The sequence below is a fragment of the Rana temporaria genome, chromosome 13, assembly GCF_905171775.1.
Source record: "Rana temporaria chromosome 13, aRanTem1.1, whole genome shotgun sequence".
NCBI classification, from domain to species: domain Eukaryota; kingdom Metazoa; phylum Chordata; class Amphibia; order Anura; family Ranidae; genus Rana; species Rana temporaria.
The window spans coordinates 111,515,061-111,536,323 of NC_053501.1; the positions used below are offsets into that span (position 1 = coordinate 111,515,061).

The 21,263-nt window shown below is 41.3% G+C and overlaps 1 protein-coding gene across 1 annotated transcript in view; it reads left to right on the plus strand.

Annotated features, from left to right (window-relative positions):
- Window positions 1-293: 293 nt before the first annotated feature.
- CASQ1 (calsequestrin 1) overlaps window positions 294-21,263 on the plus strand; it is a 93,895-nt gene continuing 72,925 nt past the window's right edge. The window contains exons 1-2 of the mRNA XM_040333355.1: window positions 294-846; window positions 20,824-20,908. Of these exons, the coding sequence (XP_040189289.1) occupies window positions 604-846; window positions 20,824-20,908 (328 nt within the window). The 5' untranslated portion in view covers window positions 294-603. The remainder of the gene's footprint in view (window positions 847-20,823; window positions 20,909-21,263) is intronic.

Here is a 21,263-nt window from a genome sequence, read left to right on the forward strand (position 1 = left end):
TGTAGTTTGCACCTCGGCCTTTTGCCTTATTGAAGGAGCTTACGGACACCTGTGGACGCAGCAAGTGCTCAAGCTGCTGGTCTCCGTGTGGTCGCAGTGCCAACAGGATACTTGAGGACTCGAAGAGTATATTAGGAGCAAGATCTCATGTAGACATATATAGACAGGGGAATAGAAGGAGGGGAGGGCAGGGGACGAGGGTCCAAGCTGTCAGGATAGGGTGTCCCTCCCACCCCACCGACCTCCTCCTATCCAGCCCCTTCATCTTCTTTTATGGCCTGGGTTTCAAGTTCTCTCTTTGCTTTTCAGTCTGAGCGCCCTGGAAAGGTGACCACCAGTCGTCCCCAGACTCTCGCCTCCGTCTCCTTCAGCTCAGGGAGACCATCGCCTGATCCCCCCCTCCGAGTAAGAGCGAAGCTGCCTCCCCCAGAAGGGCAGCTGAAGGAGCTACCTGTCCACCCAACGCCAAGCCTTTACCTGTAGGGGCAGAGAGGGGATTTTGTTTTTTTTTATCCTCCCACATTCCTCCCCCCCCTCCCCACGTTGACTTTAAATTGGGACCGGAATTGGTGACCCGACGACTCGTTGGAGCGTAGCGAGAGGATGAAGGGGCCGTGGCTGGTTCTGGCAGCTCTGTGCCTCACCCTGGCCAACCTGGGCGCCAGGGGCGAGGACGGGCTTGACTTTCCAGAGTATGATGGAGAGGACAGGGTCATCCACATCAGCTTGAAGAACTACAAGGCTGCCCTGAAGAAGTTCGAAGTCTTGGCGTTGCTCTACCATGAACCTATTGAGGATGACAAAGCCTCCCAAAGGCAGTTCGAAATGGAAGAGCTCATTCTGGAGGTACAAGGAGGCATGAGAAGACATTTTTTTTTCTACCTTGTAGATAGATTGCCGCAAAACAAAACACGGGTTTGGGTACATTTTAGTGGGTCACAAAGGAAGTCCACATTCTCAAAATTTTCTTCCGCACTGAAAGGCATCACAACTTAAAATACTATATCCCGGACGGACCCCCACTTAAAGGGATTGTCCACCTACTACAGATAAGTTTAACTAAATGGACTGTGCACGCCCTCCTGTAACTTTTACTAGAGATCCGGCTTTATCTATAGCTTCCTCCTGCCGTTGTTTTAGTTACGTAATAATACAATGTTGCTCGTCTTTGTTTTGACTCGGTTACAATGCAGCTGTCCATTCTATGTTGGGTACAGTCGTATCAAATGAGCTGCATTGTGTCCCCTCCCACCGCAATGTTGTAGGTATACAGCTAAAACGAAAAGAACAAAGTATATCTAGATATATCATTTTTTTCATAATATATATATATATTTTTTTCATTTATATATATATATATATATATATATATATATATATATATATATATATATATATATATATATATATATCCATAAATATATATATATATATATATATATATCTGTATATATATATAAATATATACATATATATATTTTTTATTTAATTATATATATATATTCATTCATTCATATATAATATATATATATATATATATATATATATATATACAGAGCTTTTTTTCTCAGAAAATAGGTACAGGAACTCAACCACGACCCGTTCATCTTTCACAAACAGTAGGAGGGTCTTAAAGGGGCATTAAATACCAGAATTGCATTACATACAGAGTGCAGAGTTCAGGGGGTTACAAAGTTGTCACTTGTAAACAAAGAAACCAGACTTCTGTGTTTACAAGTGATTGTGGTGAGCGGGGACCAAAGGGTCTGAGCCAGAGGTGGTGGAACTGAGTTCCCCCTGAAAAAAAGCCCTGTATATATATATATATATATATATATATAGATATATATATATAGATAGATAGATAGATAGATAGATAGATAGATAGATAGATAGATAGATAGATAGATAATTATTTTCATAATATATATATATATATATATATATATATATATATATATTTATTTATATATATATATATATATATATATATCATTTTTTCATATATATATATATATATATATATATATATATATATATATATATATATATATATATAGAGAGAGAGAGAGAGAGATATATAGATAGATATATATATATTATTTTTTTATTTTCACAAAAATAGTTACAAAAAAAAAAAATAGTACAAACTAATATAATAAAGCCAAATTTCCTGGTGGGGACCGCTTTCACACTATTACCTAGTATATAATTATATATATATATATATATATATATATATATATATATATATATATAATTTATTTATTTTTACAAAAAAGTTACAAGAGGATGTGTACAAACTAACATAATAAAGCCAAATTTCCTGGGGCGGACCGATTTCACACTATTACTTAAAAGTATATCATTTTTTTACTTATATGTATATATATATATATATATATATATATATATATATATATATAATTTTTTTATAAAAAAAAAAAGTTACAAGAGGATATGTATATAAAATTGTTTTTTTTTTGTTTTTTTTTTTACAAAAAAATATATATATATATATATAATTGATTTATTTTTATTTTTTTCACGAGGATGTGTACAAACTAATATAAGAAAAGCCAAATTTCCTGGGGCGGACCACTGTCACGCTATTACCTTTAATTTTTTTCATATATATATATATATATATATATATATATATATATATATATATATATATATATATATATAATTGATTTTTTTTTATTTTTTTCACAAAAAAAGTTACAAGAGGATGTGTAGAAACTAATATAATAAAGCCAAATTTCCTGGTGCGGACGATTCTCACACTATTACCTATTACCTATAATTTTGTTTATATATATATGTATTATATATATGTATTATATATGTATATATATATATATATATATATATATATATATGTATATATATATATATCTATATAAATAGATTTTTTTTTTTACAAAAAATATATATATATAATTGATTTTTTTTTTTTCACAAAAAAGTTACAAGAGGATGTGTACAAACTAATATGACAAAGCCAAATTTCCTGGTGCAGACTGCTTTCACACTATTACCTAAAAGTATATATATATATATATAATTTATTTTTATTTTTTTCACAAAAAAAGTTACAGGAGGATATGTACAAACTAATATAACAAAGTCAAATTTCCCACTATTACCTAAAAGTAGATCGTTTTTTCACACATATATATATATATATATATATATATAGAGAGAGATAGATAGATAGATAGAGAGATAGATAATAGATAGATAGAGAGATAGAGATAGATAGATAGATAGATAGATAGATAGATAGATAGATAGATAGATAGATAGATAGATAGATAGATAGATAGATAGAGAGATAGATAGATAGATAGATAGATAGATAGATAGATAGATAGATAGATAGATAGATAGATAGATAGATAGATAGATAGATAGATAGATAGATAGAGAGATAGATAGATAGATAGATAGATAGATAGATAGATAGATAGATAGATCATGTATTTATTTATTTATTTTTCACAAAGAAAGTTACAAGAGGATGTGTACAAACTAATATAATAAAATATTATAAAATAATAAAATAATTGTCAGATATGGCAATTATGTTAACGAAACATTTCAAAGGTTACATATATATATGTATATATATAAAAAATACTGTATATGGCATATCATTTATTTGGGTCCTTATAATGCATACAAGTATTTCAGTATATGAACTGAGCACAAGTTGTCACATGATATATTTAATTACCGGTATTGTATTGCATTGTATTAGATATATATATATATATTATAACTGTGTTTCCCCCGAGAAGACCTAGCGTTATATTCCAGGAGGGCTGCAATATAAGCCCTACCCTGAAAATAAGCCCTAGTTAAAAATGCTTGTAAAATCCTATAATCCACTCTATTACAGGAGTATATAATGTACAATGTGTGTGTTTCTGTAATATAATTGCGGGGAAGAGAGCTCCGACGGGTCACAGAAGCGCAGAGTGGCGCTGTACCGAAGGCATTTGGCACAATTATATTACAGAAACACACACATTGTACATTATTTAATACAGTAAAACCTTGGTTTGAGAGTGACTTGGTTTGAGAGCGTTTTGCAAGACAAGCTATATATTTTAATACATTTTTGCCTTGATATACAAGCGATGTCTTGATATAAGAGTAGCGTCATGTCACAACCGAGTATAAAAGAGAAGAGAGGAGCCTCTAAGTGTAGCAATATGGTTACATATAATGAAGGTACAACATTTAGCAACTTATTGCTACACTTAGAGGCCCCTCTCTTCTCTTTTATATACTGTAAAAAAAAAATGCTTTGGTATACAAGCATGTTTCTGGAACAAATTTTGCTCGCAGTCCTAAGTTTTACTGTACTGAAATAGAGTGGATTTTAGGATTTTACAAGCATTTTAACTCAGGCAGGCAGGGAGAGAGAGGAGGAGAGAAAACATCACATTACATGGTAAGACCTACCCCGAAAATAAGCCCTACTGTGTCTTTTGTTGCCAAAATTAATATATTTTCGGGGGAAACACGGTATGTTATAGTGTATAGCATTAGTTTACAATATATAACTCGTTGTAACAATTTGTATCAGTTGGGCTTTTCCCGTCTGCCTGCTTTTTATAAGGAAGGCCCTCCCATTGCACCTCTGCTCTGCTCTCGGAGCTCTGTCAGTATAACTTCTCTATTGCTTATGCTAACATCTTGTTTTCCTAAGCCCCCCCCCCCATATGTTTTTGCAACTTGGAACATTCCAACAAGCTAGGTAGCTTATGCTAACATCTTGTTTTCCTGAGGCCCCTCCCTCCCCCCCATATGTTTTTGCAACTTGGAACATTCCAACGGGCTAGGTAGCTTATGCTAACATCTTGTTTTCCTGAGGCCCCTCCCTCCCCCCCATATGTTTTTGCAACTTGGAACATTCCAACAGGCTAGGTAGGGATTGGATGGAAATGGCAAGTGCTCTCACCAATCACAGCTCAGCTTATCTGCGAAAAAAATCTGAGATTTGTGCTGAGTCAACACAGCAGATTGGTTAATGTTACAGCTGCTGTTTAAAGAGCTACATGGGCACATTTTTTTTCTTTTTAGGATATTCTTAAATTAGTTCGGACATTAATCCTTCCCGTGTTCCTGCGACTCCACGTAGACTCGTCGCTCTAAATACATTCTAGCAAAAAATAGAATTATTTGCTCCAGAGTTCCCAGTAAAGCAAGAAGGGGGTGAAAATGTTGATGGGAAGCTTGACGTTATAGTTTCTGAAATAAATAAATAATGCAAAGCTCCCAACTGTCCCTGATTTGGAGCAATGTCCCTCTGTCCCTCATTCCTCCTCATTTGTCCCTCATTTTGGTCTGATCTATAAAGTTGTATAAAAAAAATGCACTTTTATTTATCGATCAAAAAGTGTTTTCCAGCGCGAAACCTTTCATCTGATTTCTAAATGGCTGCATTTGTAAATTCCAAAAGCCGATATAAAGGAATAGTAGTGGTAAAAAAATAAAATAAAAAAAGCACTTGTTGGTTTAACCAATCTTGTTATTCTGTACAATTCTCCTTTAAGGGGGTGTGGCAAGGGGTGTGTCCTATGCCTGCATACTTTTGCTGATAGGTGTCCCTCATTCCCATCTCAAAAAGTTGAGGTATGTAGATACTTAAATCGCCCCGATCGCCTCTTCTATCTTTGAGGGACTCTATAAGTGGAGATCCCTGTGCTGAGTTCCCGGGTCTGCACACCCGCTGTGCCCATTATGAGGGGTTCCCACCATCCCAGTGCTGAGTTCCCGGGTCTGTACACCTGCTGTGCCCATTATGAGGGGTTCTCACCATCCCTGTGCTGAGTTCCCGGGTCTGTACACCTGATGTGCCCATTATGAGGGGTTCCCACCATCCCTGTGCTGAGTTCCCGGGTCTGTACACCTGATGTGCCCATTATGAGGGGTTCCCACCATCCCTGTGCTGAGGTCCCGGGTCTGTACACCTGCTGTGCCCATTATGAGGGGCTCTCACCATCCCTGTGCTGAGTTACCGGGTCTGTACACCTGCTGTGTCTATTAAGAGGGATTCCCACCATCCCTGTGCTGAGTTCCCGGGTCTGTACACCTGCTGTGCCCATTATGAGGGGTTCCCACCATCCCTGTGCTGAGTTCCCGGGTCTATACACCTGCTGTGCCCATTATGAGAGGTTCCCATGATCCTTGCTGCATTTTATTGTAGATGGTGGAGAATGCGGGCACCACAGTTAGCACTAATGCCTTGCAGCACTGGGGTCCTCAGTTTAAATCATGGTCAGGATCCCTGCTGTGCCCATTACGAGGGGTTCCCACCATCCCTGTGCTGATTTCCGGGGTCTGTACACCTGCTTTGCCCATTTTGAGGGGTTCTCACCATCCCTGTGCTGAGTTCCCGGGTCTGTACACCTGCTGTGCCCATTATGAGGGGTTCCCACTATCCCTGTGCTGAGTTCCCGGGTCTGTACACCCGCTGTGCCCATTATGAGGGGTTCCCACCATCTCTGTGCTGAGTTCCCAGGTCTGTACACCTGCTGTGCCCATTATGAGGGGTTCCCACCATCCCTGTGCTGAGTTCCTGGGTCTGTACACCCGCTGTGCCCATTATGAGGGGTTCCCACCATCTCTGTGCTGAGTTCCCAGGTCTGTACACCTGCTGTGCCCAATATGAGGGGTTCCCACCATCCCTGTGCTGAGTTCCTGGGTCTGTACACCTGCTGTGCCCATTATGAGGGGTTCCCACCATCCCTGTGCTGAGTTCCCAGGTCTGTACACCCGCTGTGCCCATTACGAGGGGTTCCCACCATCCCTGTGCTGAGTTCCCGGGTCTGTACACCTGCTGTGCCCATTATGAGGGGTTCCCACCATCCCTGTGCTGAGTTCCCGGGTCTGTACACCTGCTGTGCCCATTATGAGAGGTTCCCATGATCCTTGCTGCATTTTATTGTAGATGGTGGAGAATGCGGGCAACACAGTAACCACCACTATTCCTTTAGATTGGCTTTTAGAATTTACAAATGCAGAAATCAGATGAAAGGTTTCGCGATGGAAAATACTTTTTGATAGATAAAAAGTGCATTTTATATACGACTATATAGATCAGACCAACATGAGGGACACATGAGGGGGAAAGAGGGGCAGAGGGACATTGCTCCAAATCAGGGACAGTCCCTCGAAATCAGGGACAGTTGGGAGCTGTGGACTTCTAAGTTGACATTGGTGGTTTGGTTCCCATTTTTCGTTGGATGTTTATACGTTTTGTTGGAATTGTTTGCTGTTTGGGTGGCTCTGTTGAATTGGGAGTTGATCACTATGGGGACACCAGCCAACGTCATTGTGCTGGGGGAGGGGTTTACGTTTCAGTGGCTTTTTCTGGGTCAGTAAACGACTAAACTATATCCTTGCAGATAACTGGACAGTAAAGTCAATCGTGTATTGCAAATATCTTCCCATATTGTGGCCTTTGCTTGAACCATCTCCCCATCTTGTCAGATTTTCTTAGTCTCCATGGAGGTCCTTTGAACATCTTCTGTGTTGTAATTTAGCTGTACTGGTCCTTTAAAATCCCAAAGGATTTCCTTTATTATGTTCTAGAATCTAGATTAATTGTTTACCTCTTAGAATTATTGCAGGGTCTACCTTGGACTAGTGGAATCTCCAAGCTTTTGTTTCTTGAACTTACCTAACCTCAACAATGAACCTTTTCCCCTAGATCAGTGGTCTCCAAACTGCCACTATTCCTCCCACTAATACCAGCAACGGGCCACTATTCCTCCCACTAATACCAGCAATGGGCCACTATTCCTCCCACTAATACCAGCAACGGGCCACTATTCCTCCACTAATACCAGGAACGGGCCACTATTCCTCTCACTAATACCAGCAATGGGCCACTATTCCTCCCAGTGATACCAGCAATGGGCCACTATTCCTCTCACTAATACCAGCAACGGGCCACTATTCCTCCCACTAATTCCAGCAATGGGCCACTATTCCTCCCACTGTTACCAGCAACGGGCCACTATTCCTCCCACTAATTCCAGCAATGGGCCACTATTCCTCCCACTAATACCAGCAATGGGCCACTATTCCTCCCACTAATACCAGCAATGGGCCACTATTCCTCCCACTGATACCAGCAATGAGCCACTATTCCTCCCACTGATACCAGCAATGGGCCACTATTACTTCCACTGATACCAGCAATGGGCCACTATTCCTCACACTAATACCAGCAATGGGCCACTATTCCTCCCACTGATACCAACAATGGGGAATTATTCCTCCCACTGATACCAATGATGGGGCGCTATTCCTCCCACTGATGGGCCACTATTCCTCTCACTAATACCAGCAATGGGCCACTATTTCTCCCACTAATACCAGCAATGGGCCACTATTCCTCCCACTAAAACCAGCAATGGGCCACTATTCCTCCCACTGATACCGACAATGGGGAATTATTCCTCCCACTGATGGCAACAATGGGGCATTATTCCTCCCACTGATGGGGCACTATTCCTCCCACTGATGGGGCACTATTCCTCCCACTAATACCAATGATGGGGCACTATTCCTCCCACTGATACCAATGATGGGGCACTATTCCTCCCACTGATGGGGCACTATTCCTCCCACTAATACCAATGATGGGGCACTATTCCTCCCACTGATACCAATGATGGGGCACTATTCCTCCCACTGATGGGGCACTATTCCTCCCACTAATACCAATGATGGGGCACTATTCCTCCCACTGACACCAATGATGGGACACTATTTCTCCAACTGATACCAATGATGGGACACTATTCCTCCCACTGACACCAATGATGGGACACTATTCCTCCCACTGACACCAATGATGCGGCGCTATTCCTCCTCTCACTGATCACCAAGCCTGAGGCATTGTTTGCTCTCAATGACACCGGGATATTTTCTACTCCTAGTGGCTACTGTCGCCCCCCCCACCCCAAAAAAAGTCTGATGGACAGTAAACTGGCACTTTATTTAGAACGTTTGGAGACCCCTTTTCTAGATAATATCTGTCTTATCCACAAGCTGAATTTCTTGAACCATATTCTGGAATTGGCATAAACAGTTACAGGTTAGAACATGGCGGCCAGAGGGCGGGGGACACAGAAAATTGAAATTAGGAGGAGGCAGCCAGTAGTGACACACACTGGCGCAAAATTTCGCCCCCCTAAATGTTGCGCCCGGGGCCACGGCCCCCTCTGCACCCCCCATGCTACACCACTGCCTGTGAGAACCATTATTAATATATGGCAGCGATGGTGAACCTTGGCACCCCAGATGTTTTGGAACTATATTTCCCATGTTGCTCGTGCACTCTGCAGTGTAGTTGGGCATCATGTGAAATGTAGTTTCAAAACATCTGGGGTGCCAAGGTTCACCATCACTGCCATATATTAATAATGGTTCTCACTGGCAGTGGCGTAGCGTGGGGGGTGCGGAGGGGCCCGTGGCCCCCGGGCGTAACATTTAGGGGGGCGAAATTTCACGTCAGTGTGTTACTACTGGCTGCCTCCTCCTAATTTTAATTTCCTGTGTCCCCCGCGCTCTGGCCGCCATCTTCGGAAGTGAAGGCAAATCTCTCCAGTTCCTGTCTATGGTATCAGAACAGGAAGTGAAATCTCTCCACTTCCTGTCTATGGTGTCAGAACAGGAAGTGAAGGTGAATTATCCGATGGGGACACAAGCAGTAAGACAGATAAAAAAAAAACAAGGCTACAGTTCCACTTTAATTCACAACATAAAGAGAGGAAGGATCTCCCTATTTCTCCATTTCCTGTCTATGGTGTCAGAACAGGAAGTAAAGGGAAATCTCTCCAGTTCCTGTCTATGGTATCAGAACAGGAAGTGAAATCTCTCTACTTCCTGTCTATGGTGTCAGAACAGAAGGTGAGGGAAAATCTCCCACTTCCTGTCTATGGTGTCAGAACAGGAGGTGAGGGAAAATCTCTCCACTTCCTGTCTATGGTGTCAGAACAGAAGGTGAGGGAAAAGCTCTCCACTTCCTGTTTATGGTGTCAGAGAAGGAAGTGAAGAGAATATTCTCCACTTCCTGTATAGGGTATCAGAACAGGAAGTGAAGGTGAGTTATCCGATGGGGACACAGGCAGTAAGACAGATTAAAAAAAAACAAGGCCACAGTTCCACTTCAATTCACAACATAAAGAGACGAAGGACCTCCCCATTTCTCCATTTCCTGTCTAAGGTGTCAAAACAGGAAGTGAAGGGAAATCTCTCCAGTTCCTGTCTATGGTATCAGAACAGGAAGTGAAATCTCTCCACTTCCTGTCTATGGTGTCAGAACAGGAAGTGAAATCTCTCCACTTCCTGTCTATGGTGTCTGAACAGGAAGTGAAGGTGAATTCTCGAACGGGCACACAGGCAGTAAGGAAGCTGTTAGGATTTTATCGCCCTCACTTCCTGTCCAGGTGACAAACAGAAGAGGAAGATTAATCTTCTCTTTGGGGCCACAGTTGGAAAGATGTTCGAACCCTCCCATGTTATGTCTAAAGTGTAAAAGAAAAAGGTTTTGGCTAGAGTTGGGCTTTAGGTGTCTTTTGCACATAAGAGGAAGAACTTCGGTTTTGTCAGATTCGTTTAAATAAATCAAACCGATTTTTTGGCGTCGAGCAGATAAATTGATGTGTCTGTATCTGGTGGGAGGGGCTTGCCGATCTCTCGCAGCTTACCTTATGCAAGTCTATATACATGAAATCCGAGCACAATGATACAGTATATATATATATATGTGTATATATAGAGAGAGGGATTATATAGCATGATGAAATTGGCGCTCCACCGATATTTGACATTCCAGGGGGGGGCGGTAAAAATAGCGCGGGCTCTAAGGTTACAAAACTGAATTCCCAACGCAGGAGACAGGCTCGCGGCGTGTCACATTTCAGTACAGTATGTGCCGCTCATAAAGCTTCCTTCCACTGTGACCCTCCGACCGGCTCCACCTTCTATGAACCGAGATTGCCGGTGGATTTGCTGATACGTGGAAAATATGGCCACACACTGTGCAATCTGATTGTACAATTGGCTTCAGACTTATCAGTGTGTATGAGATCGGCAGTCCTTTCGTGCTACATAATTGCCGGCATTAAAACAAAGTTTTAACGTTACATCATCATCATTCATCCTCATAAATCCCCCCAAGAACCCCCAAACCCCCTCCACCTAAACCCCCCCCCATCCCCCATCGCCCCCTTGTTCAAGCTGCCATTTGGTTCTCGGCTCCTCTTCATAGACAGTGGGGTAAGGGACCCAGATGCGGCCCTTTGCTTACCTGTATCCGGCCCTTGAGGCTCTTTCTACTGACACCAACAACGAGGCATAACTCCTCCCACTGACACCAACAACGAGGCATAACTCCTCCCACTGACACCAACAACAAGGCATAACTCCTCCCGCTGACACCAACAGCGAGGCATAAGTCCTCCCACTGACACCAACAACAAGGCATAACTCCTCCCGCTGACACCAACAGCGAGGCATAACTCCTCCCACTGACACCAACAACGAGGCATAACTCCTCCCACTGACACCAACAACAAGGCATAGCTCCTCCCACCGACACCAACAATGAGGCATAACTCCTCCCACTGACACCAACAACGGGGCATAACTCCTCCCACTGACACCAACAACGAGGCATAACTCCTCCCACTGACACCAACAATGAGGCAAAAATCCTCCCACTGACACCAACAACAAGGCATAACTCCTCCCACTGACACCAACAACGACGCATAACTCCTCCCACTGACACCAACAATGAGGCATAACTCCTCCCACTGACACTAACAACGAGGCATTTCTCCTCCCACTGACACAAACAACGAAGCATAACTCCTCCCACTCACACCAACAATGAGGCATAAATCCTCCCACTGACACCAACAATGAGGCATGACTCCTCCCACTGACACCAACAACAAGGCATAACTCCTCCCGCTGACACCAACAATGAGGCATAACTCCTCCCACTGACACCAACAATGAGGCATGACTCCTCCCACTGACACCAACAATGAGGCATAAATCCTCCCACTGACACCAACAATGAGGCATAACTCCTCCCACTGACACCAACAACGAGGCATTTCTCCTCCCACTGACACAAACAACGAAGAAATAACTCCTCCCACTCACACCAACAATGAGGCATAAATCCTCCCACTGACACCAACAATGAGGCATAACTCCTCCCACTGACACCAATGATGAGGCATAATTCCTCCCACTGACACCAACAATGAGGCATAACTCCTCCCACTGACACCAACAATGAGGCATAACTCCTCCCACTGACACCAATAATGGGGCATAACTCCTCCCACTGACACCAACAATGGGGCATAATCCTCCCACTGACACCAACTAGTTCTACCCCTAATACCAAAGACTGGGCATTGTTTTCTCCCCCCTAAAGTCTGAAGGACAGTAAATTTTAGTGCTAAATACAAGTGTGTACTGGAGTGACACCGAGTGACACCAGAACAAGCTTCATTCATTGGTGGATGAAGATCCAAATCCCAAATCTCAAATATCCCAAACTCCTGGCACAGGGACTGGGAGAGGACAGAATGTTAATCCGCGGTACTGACAGTTCGGTGAGGTCCAATTTCTTGGCACAGAGTTCTTGGCATTGAGAGCCCATCGAAATCCTACCGCACCTCCAAGTGTCCCGATGTTACAAAGTGTTCCTAACACTAAACCTGACCCCTAAAATAACACCTTTACTCCTAACCCCGCCTCCAACAAGATTTAACCTAACCCAAAAACCTAACCCCCTAATACCTGACACTAAGACCTAACCCCCTAATACCTGACACTAAGACCTAACCCCCTAATGTCCGAAACTAAGCTCTAACCCAAAAACCTAACCCCCGAAATACCTGACACTAAGACCTAACCCCCTAATGCCCGACACTAAGCCCTAACTCAAAAACCTAACCCCCCTAATACCTGTCACTAAGCCCTAACCCCCTAATGCCCGACACTAAGCCCTAACCCAATAGCCTAACCCCCTAATACCTGACACTAAGCTCTAACGCAAAAACCTAACCCCCCCCCCAATACCTGTCACTAAGCCCTAACCCCCGAATGCCTGACACTAAGCCCTAACCCAAAAACCTAACCTCCTAATACCTGACACTAAGCCTTAACCGAAAAACCAAACCCCCTTATATCTTATACTAAGCCTTAACCAAAAAACCTAACCTCCTAATACCTGTCACTAAGCCCTAACCCCCTAATTCCTGACAGTAAGCCTTAACCCAAAAACCTAATACCTTACACTAAGCCCTAACCTCCTAATACTTGACACTAAGCCTTAAGCCAAAAACGTAACCACCTAAAACCTGACACTAAGCCTAAATCCCCTAATGCCTAACACTAAGCCTTAACCCATAAACCTAACCCCCTATTGCCTGACACTAAGCCCTAACCCCTTAATACCTGACACTAAGCTTTAACCCAAAAACCTAACCCCCTAATCTGACACTAAGCCCTAACCCCCTAATGCCTGACACTAAGCCCTAACCCCCTAATGCCTGACACTAAGCCCTAACCCCCTAATGCCTGACACTAAGCCTTAACCCATAAACCTAACCCCCTAATACCTGACACTAAGCCCTAACCCCTTAATACCAGACACTAAGCCTTAACCCAAAAACCGAATCCCCTATTACCCCTAACCCAAAAACCTAGCCTCTTAATACCTGTCAATAGGCCCTAACCCCCTAATGCCTGCCACTAAGCCGTAACCCATAAACCTAACCCCCTAATACCTGACACTAAGCCCTAACCCCTTAATACCTGACACTAAGCCTTAACCCAAAAACCTAATCCCCTATTACCCCTAACCCAAAAACCTAGCCTCTTAATACCTGTCACTAAGCCCTAACCCCCTAATGCCTGACACTAAGCCTTAACCCATAAACCTAACTCCCCAATACCTGACACTAAGCCTTAACCCATAAACCTAACCCCCTAATACCTGACACTAAGCCCTAACCCCTTAATACCTGACACTAAGCCTTAACCCAAAAACCTAATCCCCTATTACCCCTAAGCCAAAAACCTAGCTTCCTAATACCTGTCACTAAGCCCTAACCCCCTAATGCCTGACACTAAGCCTTAACCCATAAACCTAACTCCCCAATTTCGTGACACTAAGCCTTAACCCATAAACCTAACTCCCCAATTTCGTGACACTAAGCCTTAACCCATAAACCTAACTCCCCAATTGCGTGACACTAAGCCTTAACCGAAAAACCTATATACTGAATATAATGGGGGTCTACTTATTCTCTACTTTTATCATTTAATTTCCTATGATAGTCAGCGCCATCTAGTGGCCACAATGTAGTATTTTTATTGAAATACCTCAATCCAGAAAAATACCACATTGTGGCCAGTAGATGGAGCTGTCGATCACATGATATCACTCTATTAAGCGAAAAATGGTCAGAATTCATCACATTCTGACCGTATTGTTTCTCAATACAGTGATTTCCTATGATCATCGGCACCATCTAGTGGCCACAATGTGATAATTTCCCTGATTGAGGTATTGCAAGAAAAATACTGCATTGTGGCCACTAGATGGCGCTGGCTTTCACGGGACATGAACGCATGTAGTAAAGTATGCTCGGAATTCATCACGGCTGGCTGAGTGCTCGTTACATTCGTCCAATGAATTTGTTATGAATTGACCCCCATGTATGGCCCCCGGGTGATGTCAGGGGCCACACTTCTGGCCTCCTATATCTCATAATGTCGTAATTTTATTGGGAATACCCACCTCACCCAGGATTAGAATGAGCCACGCCAAGTCCTCACAGCTCTGTGACCTAACATACCGCCACCCTGCTGTCAGAGCCGAGAACTACTATATCCTCTCCTGTCTGCACAAATTCCTCATCTTCACCCGGGAGTCTGCCTCCAGCCTCTCCTGGACTGAAACGGCTTACTCTGATCTCACCGCACACTGTGAGCTTCTCTCCATGTGTATTAGAAGCTGCAGCAAATCAGAGAGAGCCTTCATTTCCTGGTTGGCGGACGTCCAGTATCATCTAGTTCTTTTCTCTCCAGCATGACTGTCCCTGGCCCCTCCCCTTCCATTTATTGGATTTCAGTTCTGTCAATCATGGAGGCTCAGCATCACATGTGGGAGGCCTGCGTGCACTTCTCCAGACTGACACCCAACCAATCAAGGCATTGTGGTGTTTGCATAACTCCTCCCACCATACCGCCCAACTTTTTGAGATGGGAACCTAGCGGCAAAAGTATGTAGGCATGGACACACCCCCTGCCACACCCCCTTAAAGGAGAAATATACAAAAAAAAAAGGATAACTTAAACCCACAAGTGCTTTTTTTTAAACCAGTTCTACTCTTTTATACTGGCTTTTGAAATTTACTAATGCAACTATTTTCTTATTATGTGAATAGTATTATTATTATTATTATTATTATTATTATTATTATTATTATTATTAGTATTATTATTATTATTATTATTATTATTATTATTATTATTATATTAATATTATTATTATTATTATTATTATTATTATTATTATTATTATATTATTAATAATATTATTATTATTAATAATATTATTATTACTATTATTATTATTATTATTATTATTATTATTATTATTAATATTATTATTAGTATTATTATTATTATTATTAATAATATTATTATTAATATTATTATTATTATTATTATTAATACTATTATTATTATTATTATTATTATTATTATTATTAATACTATTATTATTATATTAATATTATTATTATTATTATTATTAATAATATTATTATTATTAATAATATTATTATTACTATTATTATTATTATTATTATTAATATTATTATTATTATTATTATTATTATTATTAATATTATTATTATTAATACTATTATTATTATTATTATTATTATTATTATTTTTTAGGAATTATGTAATGCCAACAGATTGGGCAGAGTTTTAAAATATAAAGAGAGACAGTACAGCTACAAGAAGCACATCAATGGGTCTAAAATAAGATATGTAATAAAAACGGGAAGATTTTTATTTAAAAAAAAAAAAAAAAAAATTATTAGAGAGGAAGGGATGAAGCAGAGCAAACAAAATGAGGATGATTAAACTTGGAGGAAATGCAACTGATACTTTGTAACTATTTTCTAATTATTTGAATATTATTATTATTATTATTATACTTATTATAATTATTTGAATATTATTATTATTATGATTACAATACAAGAAGCACAGAGAGCCAGTAATGACATCACAGGGTCTAAAATAAGATATGTGATGAAAATTATTTTTATTTAAAAATCTAATTAATGAGAGGGGGGGGGGGGGGGGAGGAAGCAGAGGAAACAAAATGAGGATGATTAACCTTCAGCTCGCATGAAATTCAACTGATGGCTTGTAACTATTTTCTTATTATTTGAATAATATTCTTATTATTTTTTTTATTTTAATATTTGTATTATTATGAATATTATTATAATAATTAATATTATTATTGAATTATTATTGTTGTTATTATTAATAATATTTTTATTATTATGATGATTAATAATAATATTATTATTAATATTAATACTATTATTATTATTATAATTAGGAATTTATATAGTGCCAACAGCTACAATGCAATACAAGAAGCATAGAGACCCAGTGATGACATCACTGGGTCTAAAATAAAATATGTAATGGGAAGAATTTTATTTAAAAAAAAGGAAGCAAAGGAAACAAAAGGAGGATGATTAAACTTGAGCTTGCAGGAAATATGACTGATACTTTGTAACTATTTTCTAATTATTTTAATATTATTATTATTATTATTATTATTATTATGATAATTATTATTATTATGATTATTATTATGATTTTTATTAATACTATTAGTATTATATTTATTATTACTATTATTATTATTATTATTATTAATATTATAATAATAATAATAATAATAATAATAATAATATTGTTAATATTATTATTACTATTCAGGATTTATATAATGCCACCAGCTTGGCCAGAGCTTTAAAACATATATAGAGAGACAGTTCAGCTACAATATAAGAAGCACAGAGACCCAGATATGATGTCACTGGGTCTGAAATAAGATACTTTGGGCTAACAGAGCAAGTACGCTGGCGTATCTACTGATACGCCGGCGTACTTTCAAATTTCCCGCGTCGTATCGTTGTCTTGAATCCTCAAAACAAGATACAACGGTTTCTGGGTTCGATCCGACAGGCGTACGGCTTTGTACGCCTTTGGATCTAAGATGCAATACTTCGGCGTCCGCTGGGTGGCGTTCACGTCGTTTTCCGCGTCGGGTATGCAAATTAGCGATTTACGATGATCCACGAACATACGCGCGGCTGTCGCATTTTCTAACGTCGTCTGTAGTCGGCTTTTTCCGGCGTATAGTTAAAGCTGGTATTTTGCGGCGTATACAAAGAATTGGCATGTTAAGTATGGCTGTCGTTCCCGCGTCAAAATTTTAATTTTTTTTTTGCGTAAGTCGTCCGTGAATAGGGATGGACGTAAGTCACGTCTAAGTTCAAATAATGACGTCGTTGCGATGTCATTTCGCGCAAAGCACGGCGGGAAATTTTCGAAACGGAGCATGCGCAGTTCAATCGGCGCGGGGACGCGCTTCATTTCAATGAATCACGCCCCCTACCCGCCAATTTGAATTACGCGCCGAGAGATACACTACGCCGCCGTAACTTACGGCGCAAAATCTTCCTGGATTCGACTTAAAGCCAGGTAAGATACGGCGGCGTAGCATATCTCTGATACGCTGCGCCTATCTAAATGTATGTGAATCTGCCCCTTTGTAACTATTTTCTATCTATTTGAATATTATTATTATTATTAATGCTATTATTATTATTATTATTATTATTATTATTAATGCTATTATTATTATTATTATTATTATTATTATTATTAATGCTATTATTATTATTATCATTATTATTCAGGATTTATATTATAATAATAATATTATTAATATTATTATTATTATTATTATTCAGGATTTATATAATGCCAACAGCTTGGGCAGCGCTTTAAAATATAAAGGGAGACAGTTCAGCTACAATATAATACAAGAAGCACAGATGCCCAGAGATGACATCACTGGGTCTAAAATAATATATGCCATGAATACAGGAAGATTTTTATTAAAAAAATAAAAATAAAATGAATGAGAGGGGGAGGGAGGAAACAAAACAAGGACGATTAAACAAATGCAACTGATACTTTGTAACTATTTTAGAATTATTTGAATATTATTATTATTATTATTATTATTATTATTAATAATATTATTATGATTTTTATCATTATTATTTATACTATTATTAGTATTATTATTATAATTATTATTCAGGATTTATATAATGCCAACAGCTTGGGCAGCGCTTTAAAATATAAAGGGAGACAGTCCAGCTACAATACAATACACGAGGGTTAGGAGGGCCCTGTTCACAAGAGCTTACAATCTAATCCTAATTAGTCTCCCTTTAGACAGGTGAAGGAGACAGGGGTAGTAAAAAATGGTGAAGGGGAGAGACGGGGGGGGGGGGGGGGGGGGGGGGGTTGTCTAAATATAAACCAAGAAAAAAAAAATCACAGCGGCAGCACCAGGTAAAACCATTGCGGAGTTGCACTTTAAATAAAGCGGGTGGCCCCTCGGCGTACCTTTATAAGGCGCGCTGGGTCGGTCAGGCCGGGCAAGAGTCTCCGCTGACTCCAGTAAAAAAAAAACCTTGCCCTGCCCTCCATTGCTCTCAGGCCAAACGACGAGCCCCGTGGCCAAGAAAGGCCTTTTTTTCGGGTGGCAGATGGGAGATGTGTTGAGTGGCGCTGGCGTGCATACCGCCCCGCCGCCTCTGCTCTGCTTAGGTTACAGGCTGAAATGCACCATCAGGGAAAAAGGGCTCCTCTCCGCATGGCTACACATGGTCTGAGCTCCCGAAAAAGAACCCTCCGGCTTAGAGGGAGCTGAGATCTCCTCTCCCCGAGCCGAACTGGCCGTACCTTCCAGGGGCGGCCAAAAATAGACCCTTTAATAAGGTCCCTGACTGTAACCTGGCCTCTCCCTAGGGTCCGCCCCTGCTTATTCTAGAAGACCAGAACCAAGTCATTCTATGGACCAGATGGAAATGCCTTTTAAAGGCTTAGTCCACCCAAATCTAACTTTTCAGAGCTTCTGCAATGTTTCCTCTGTCTCTCACTAGGAGTTCCCACCATCCCTGTGCTGAGTTCCCGGGTCTGTACACCTGCTGTGCCCATTATGAGGGGTTCCCACCATCCTTGTGCTGAGTTCCTGGGTCTGTACACCTGCTGTGCCCATTATGAGGGGTTCCCACCATCCCTGTGCTGAGTTCCCGGGTCTTTACACCCACTGTGCCCATTATGAGGGGTTCCCACTATCCCTGTGCGGAGGTCCCGGGTCTGTACACCTGCTGTGCCCATTATGAGGGGTTCCCACCATCCCTGTGCCGAGTTCCCGGGTCTGTATACCCGCTGTGCCCATTATGAGGGGTTCCCACCATCCCTGTGCTGAGTTCCCGGGTCTGTATACCCGCTGTGCCCATTATGAGGGGTTCCCACCATCCCTGTGCTGAGTTCCTGGATCTGTACACCTGCTGTGCCCATTATGAGGGGTTCCCACCATCCCTGTGCTGAGTTCCCGGGTCTGTACACCCGCTGTGCCCATTATAAGAGGTTCCCACCATCCCTGTTCTGAGGTCCCGGGTCTGTACAACTGCTGTGCCCATTATGAGGGGTTCCCACCATCCCTGTGCTGAGTTCCCGGGTCTGTACACCCGCTGTGCCCATTATAAGAGGTTCCCACCATCCCTGTTCTGAGGTCCCGGGTCTGTACAACTGCTGTGCCCATTATGAGGGGTTCCCCCCATCCCTGTGCTAAGGTCCCGGGTCTGTACACCTGCTGTGCCCATTATGAGGGGTTCCCACCATCCCTGTGCTGAGTTCCCGGGTCTGTACACCTGCTGTGCCCATTATGAGGGGTTCCCACCATCCCTGTGCTGAGTTCCCGGGTCTGTACACCTGCTGTGCCCATTATGAGGGGTTCCCACCATCCCTGTGCTGAGGTCCCGGGTCTGTACACCTGTGTAAACCTGCACAGTGGCAGTATATATTGGGCCAGGTTATGTCCTTTACAAAACAGAGGAAAACTTGATCTAGCATAAAATTTACAGAAAATGCTTAAACCTGATTTCAAAGCTCTGCCAACAATCTTGCTTGGATGGGTAAAAACAAAGGTAATAAAAAAACGTAAAAAAAAAAAATTACCTTTGGTGCAGAAAACGCTGCTCGGCGCTCCTTCCAGTGCTGACTACACGGATAAGCCTTGGCACTTGGCCATGTGATCTCTTCTGACGAATAGGAGGAGCCGGTGTGAACTTGCTTCTCCCAATATCACAGAGCCGAAATTTGGTTTTATCATGTAAGCAGCACCGGAGAGAGCCTGCCGCGGCCTTTTCTCCCGAAAAAGAGTAAATATCTCATCCCTGCTTTTGCTCTGAGTTTATCTATCGCAGCAGGATCGTTCGCATCACTGGAAGATCATTTCTTATATTTTATATGCATTTTTATTTCTTTTTTTACGTCCATATAACTGCACTAAAACAATTCTCTTTGTTCTCCCCCTCCTCCCTTCTTTTTCCCCTTTTTTATCTTTTTCCCTAGTTAGCTGCCCAAGTCCTGGAAGATAAAGGTGTGGGCTTTGGGTTGGTGGACTCCGAACATGACGCTGCCGTAGCCAAGAAGCTAGGTAAGAAAAAAGTAAATCAATCTGCCTACCGATGTTAGATGTATTTATTGGCGAGCCAGCCAGCCGTTCTACTCCCTATGGCATGGGTCTTCAAACTACGGCCCTCCAGTTGTTCATGAACTACAATTCCCATCATGCCTAGTCATGTCTGTGAATTTCAGAGTTTTACAATGCCTCATGGGACGTGTAGTTCTGCAACCAGTGGCGGCTGGTGCTCCAAATTTTTGGGGGGGGCGCAAACGAAAAAAACAAAAAAATTGCAGCCTCACTGTGCCCATCAAATGCAGCCACTGTGCCATCAATTGTCACCACTGTGCTTAAAAAAAAAAAAAAACATTGAAATCCATGTGTCCAG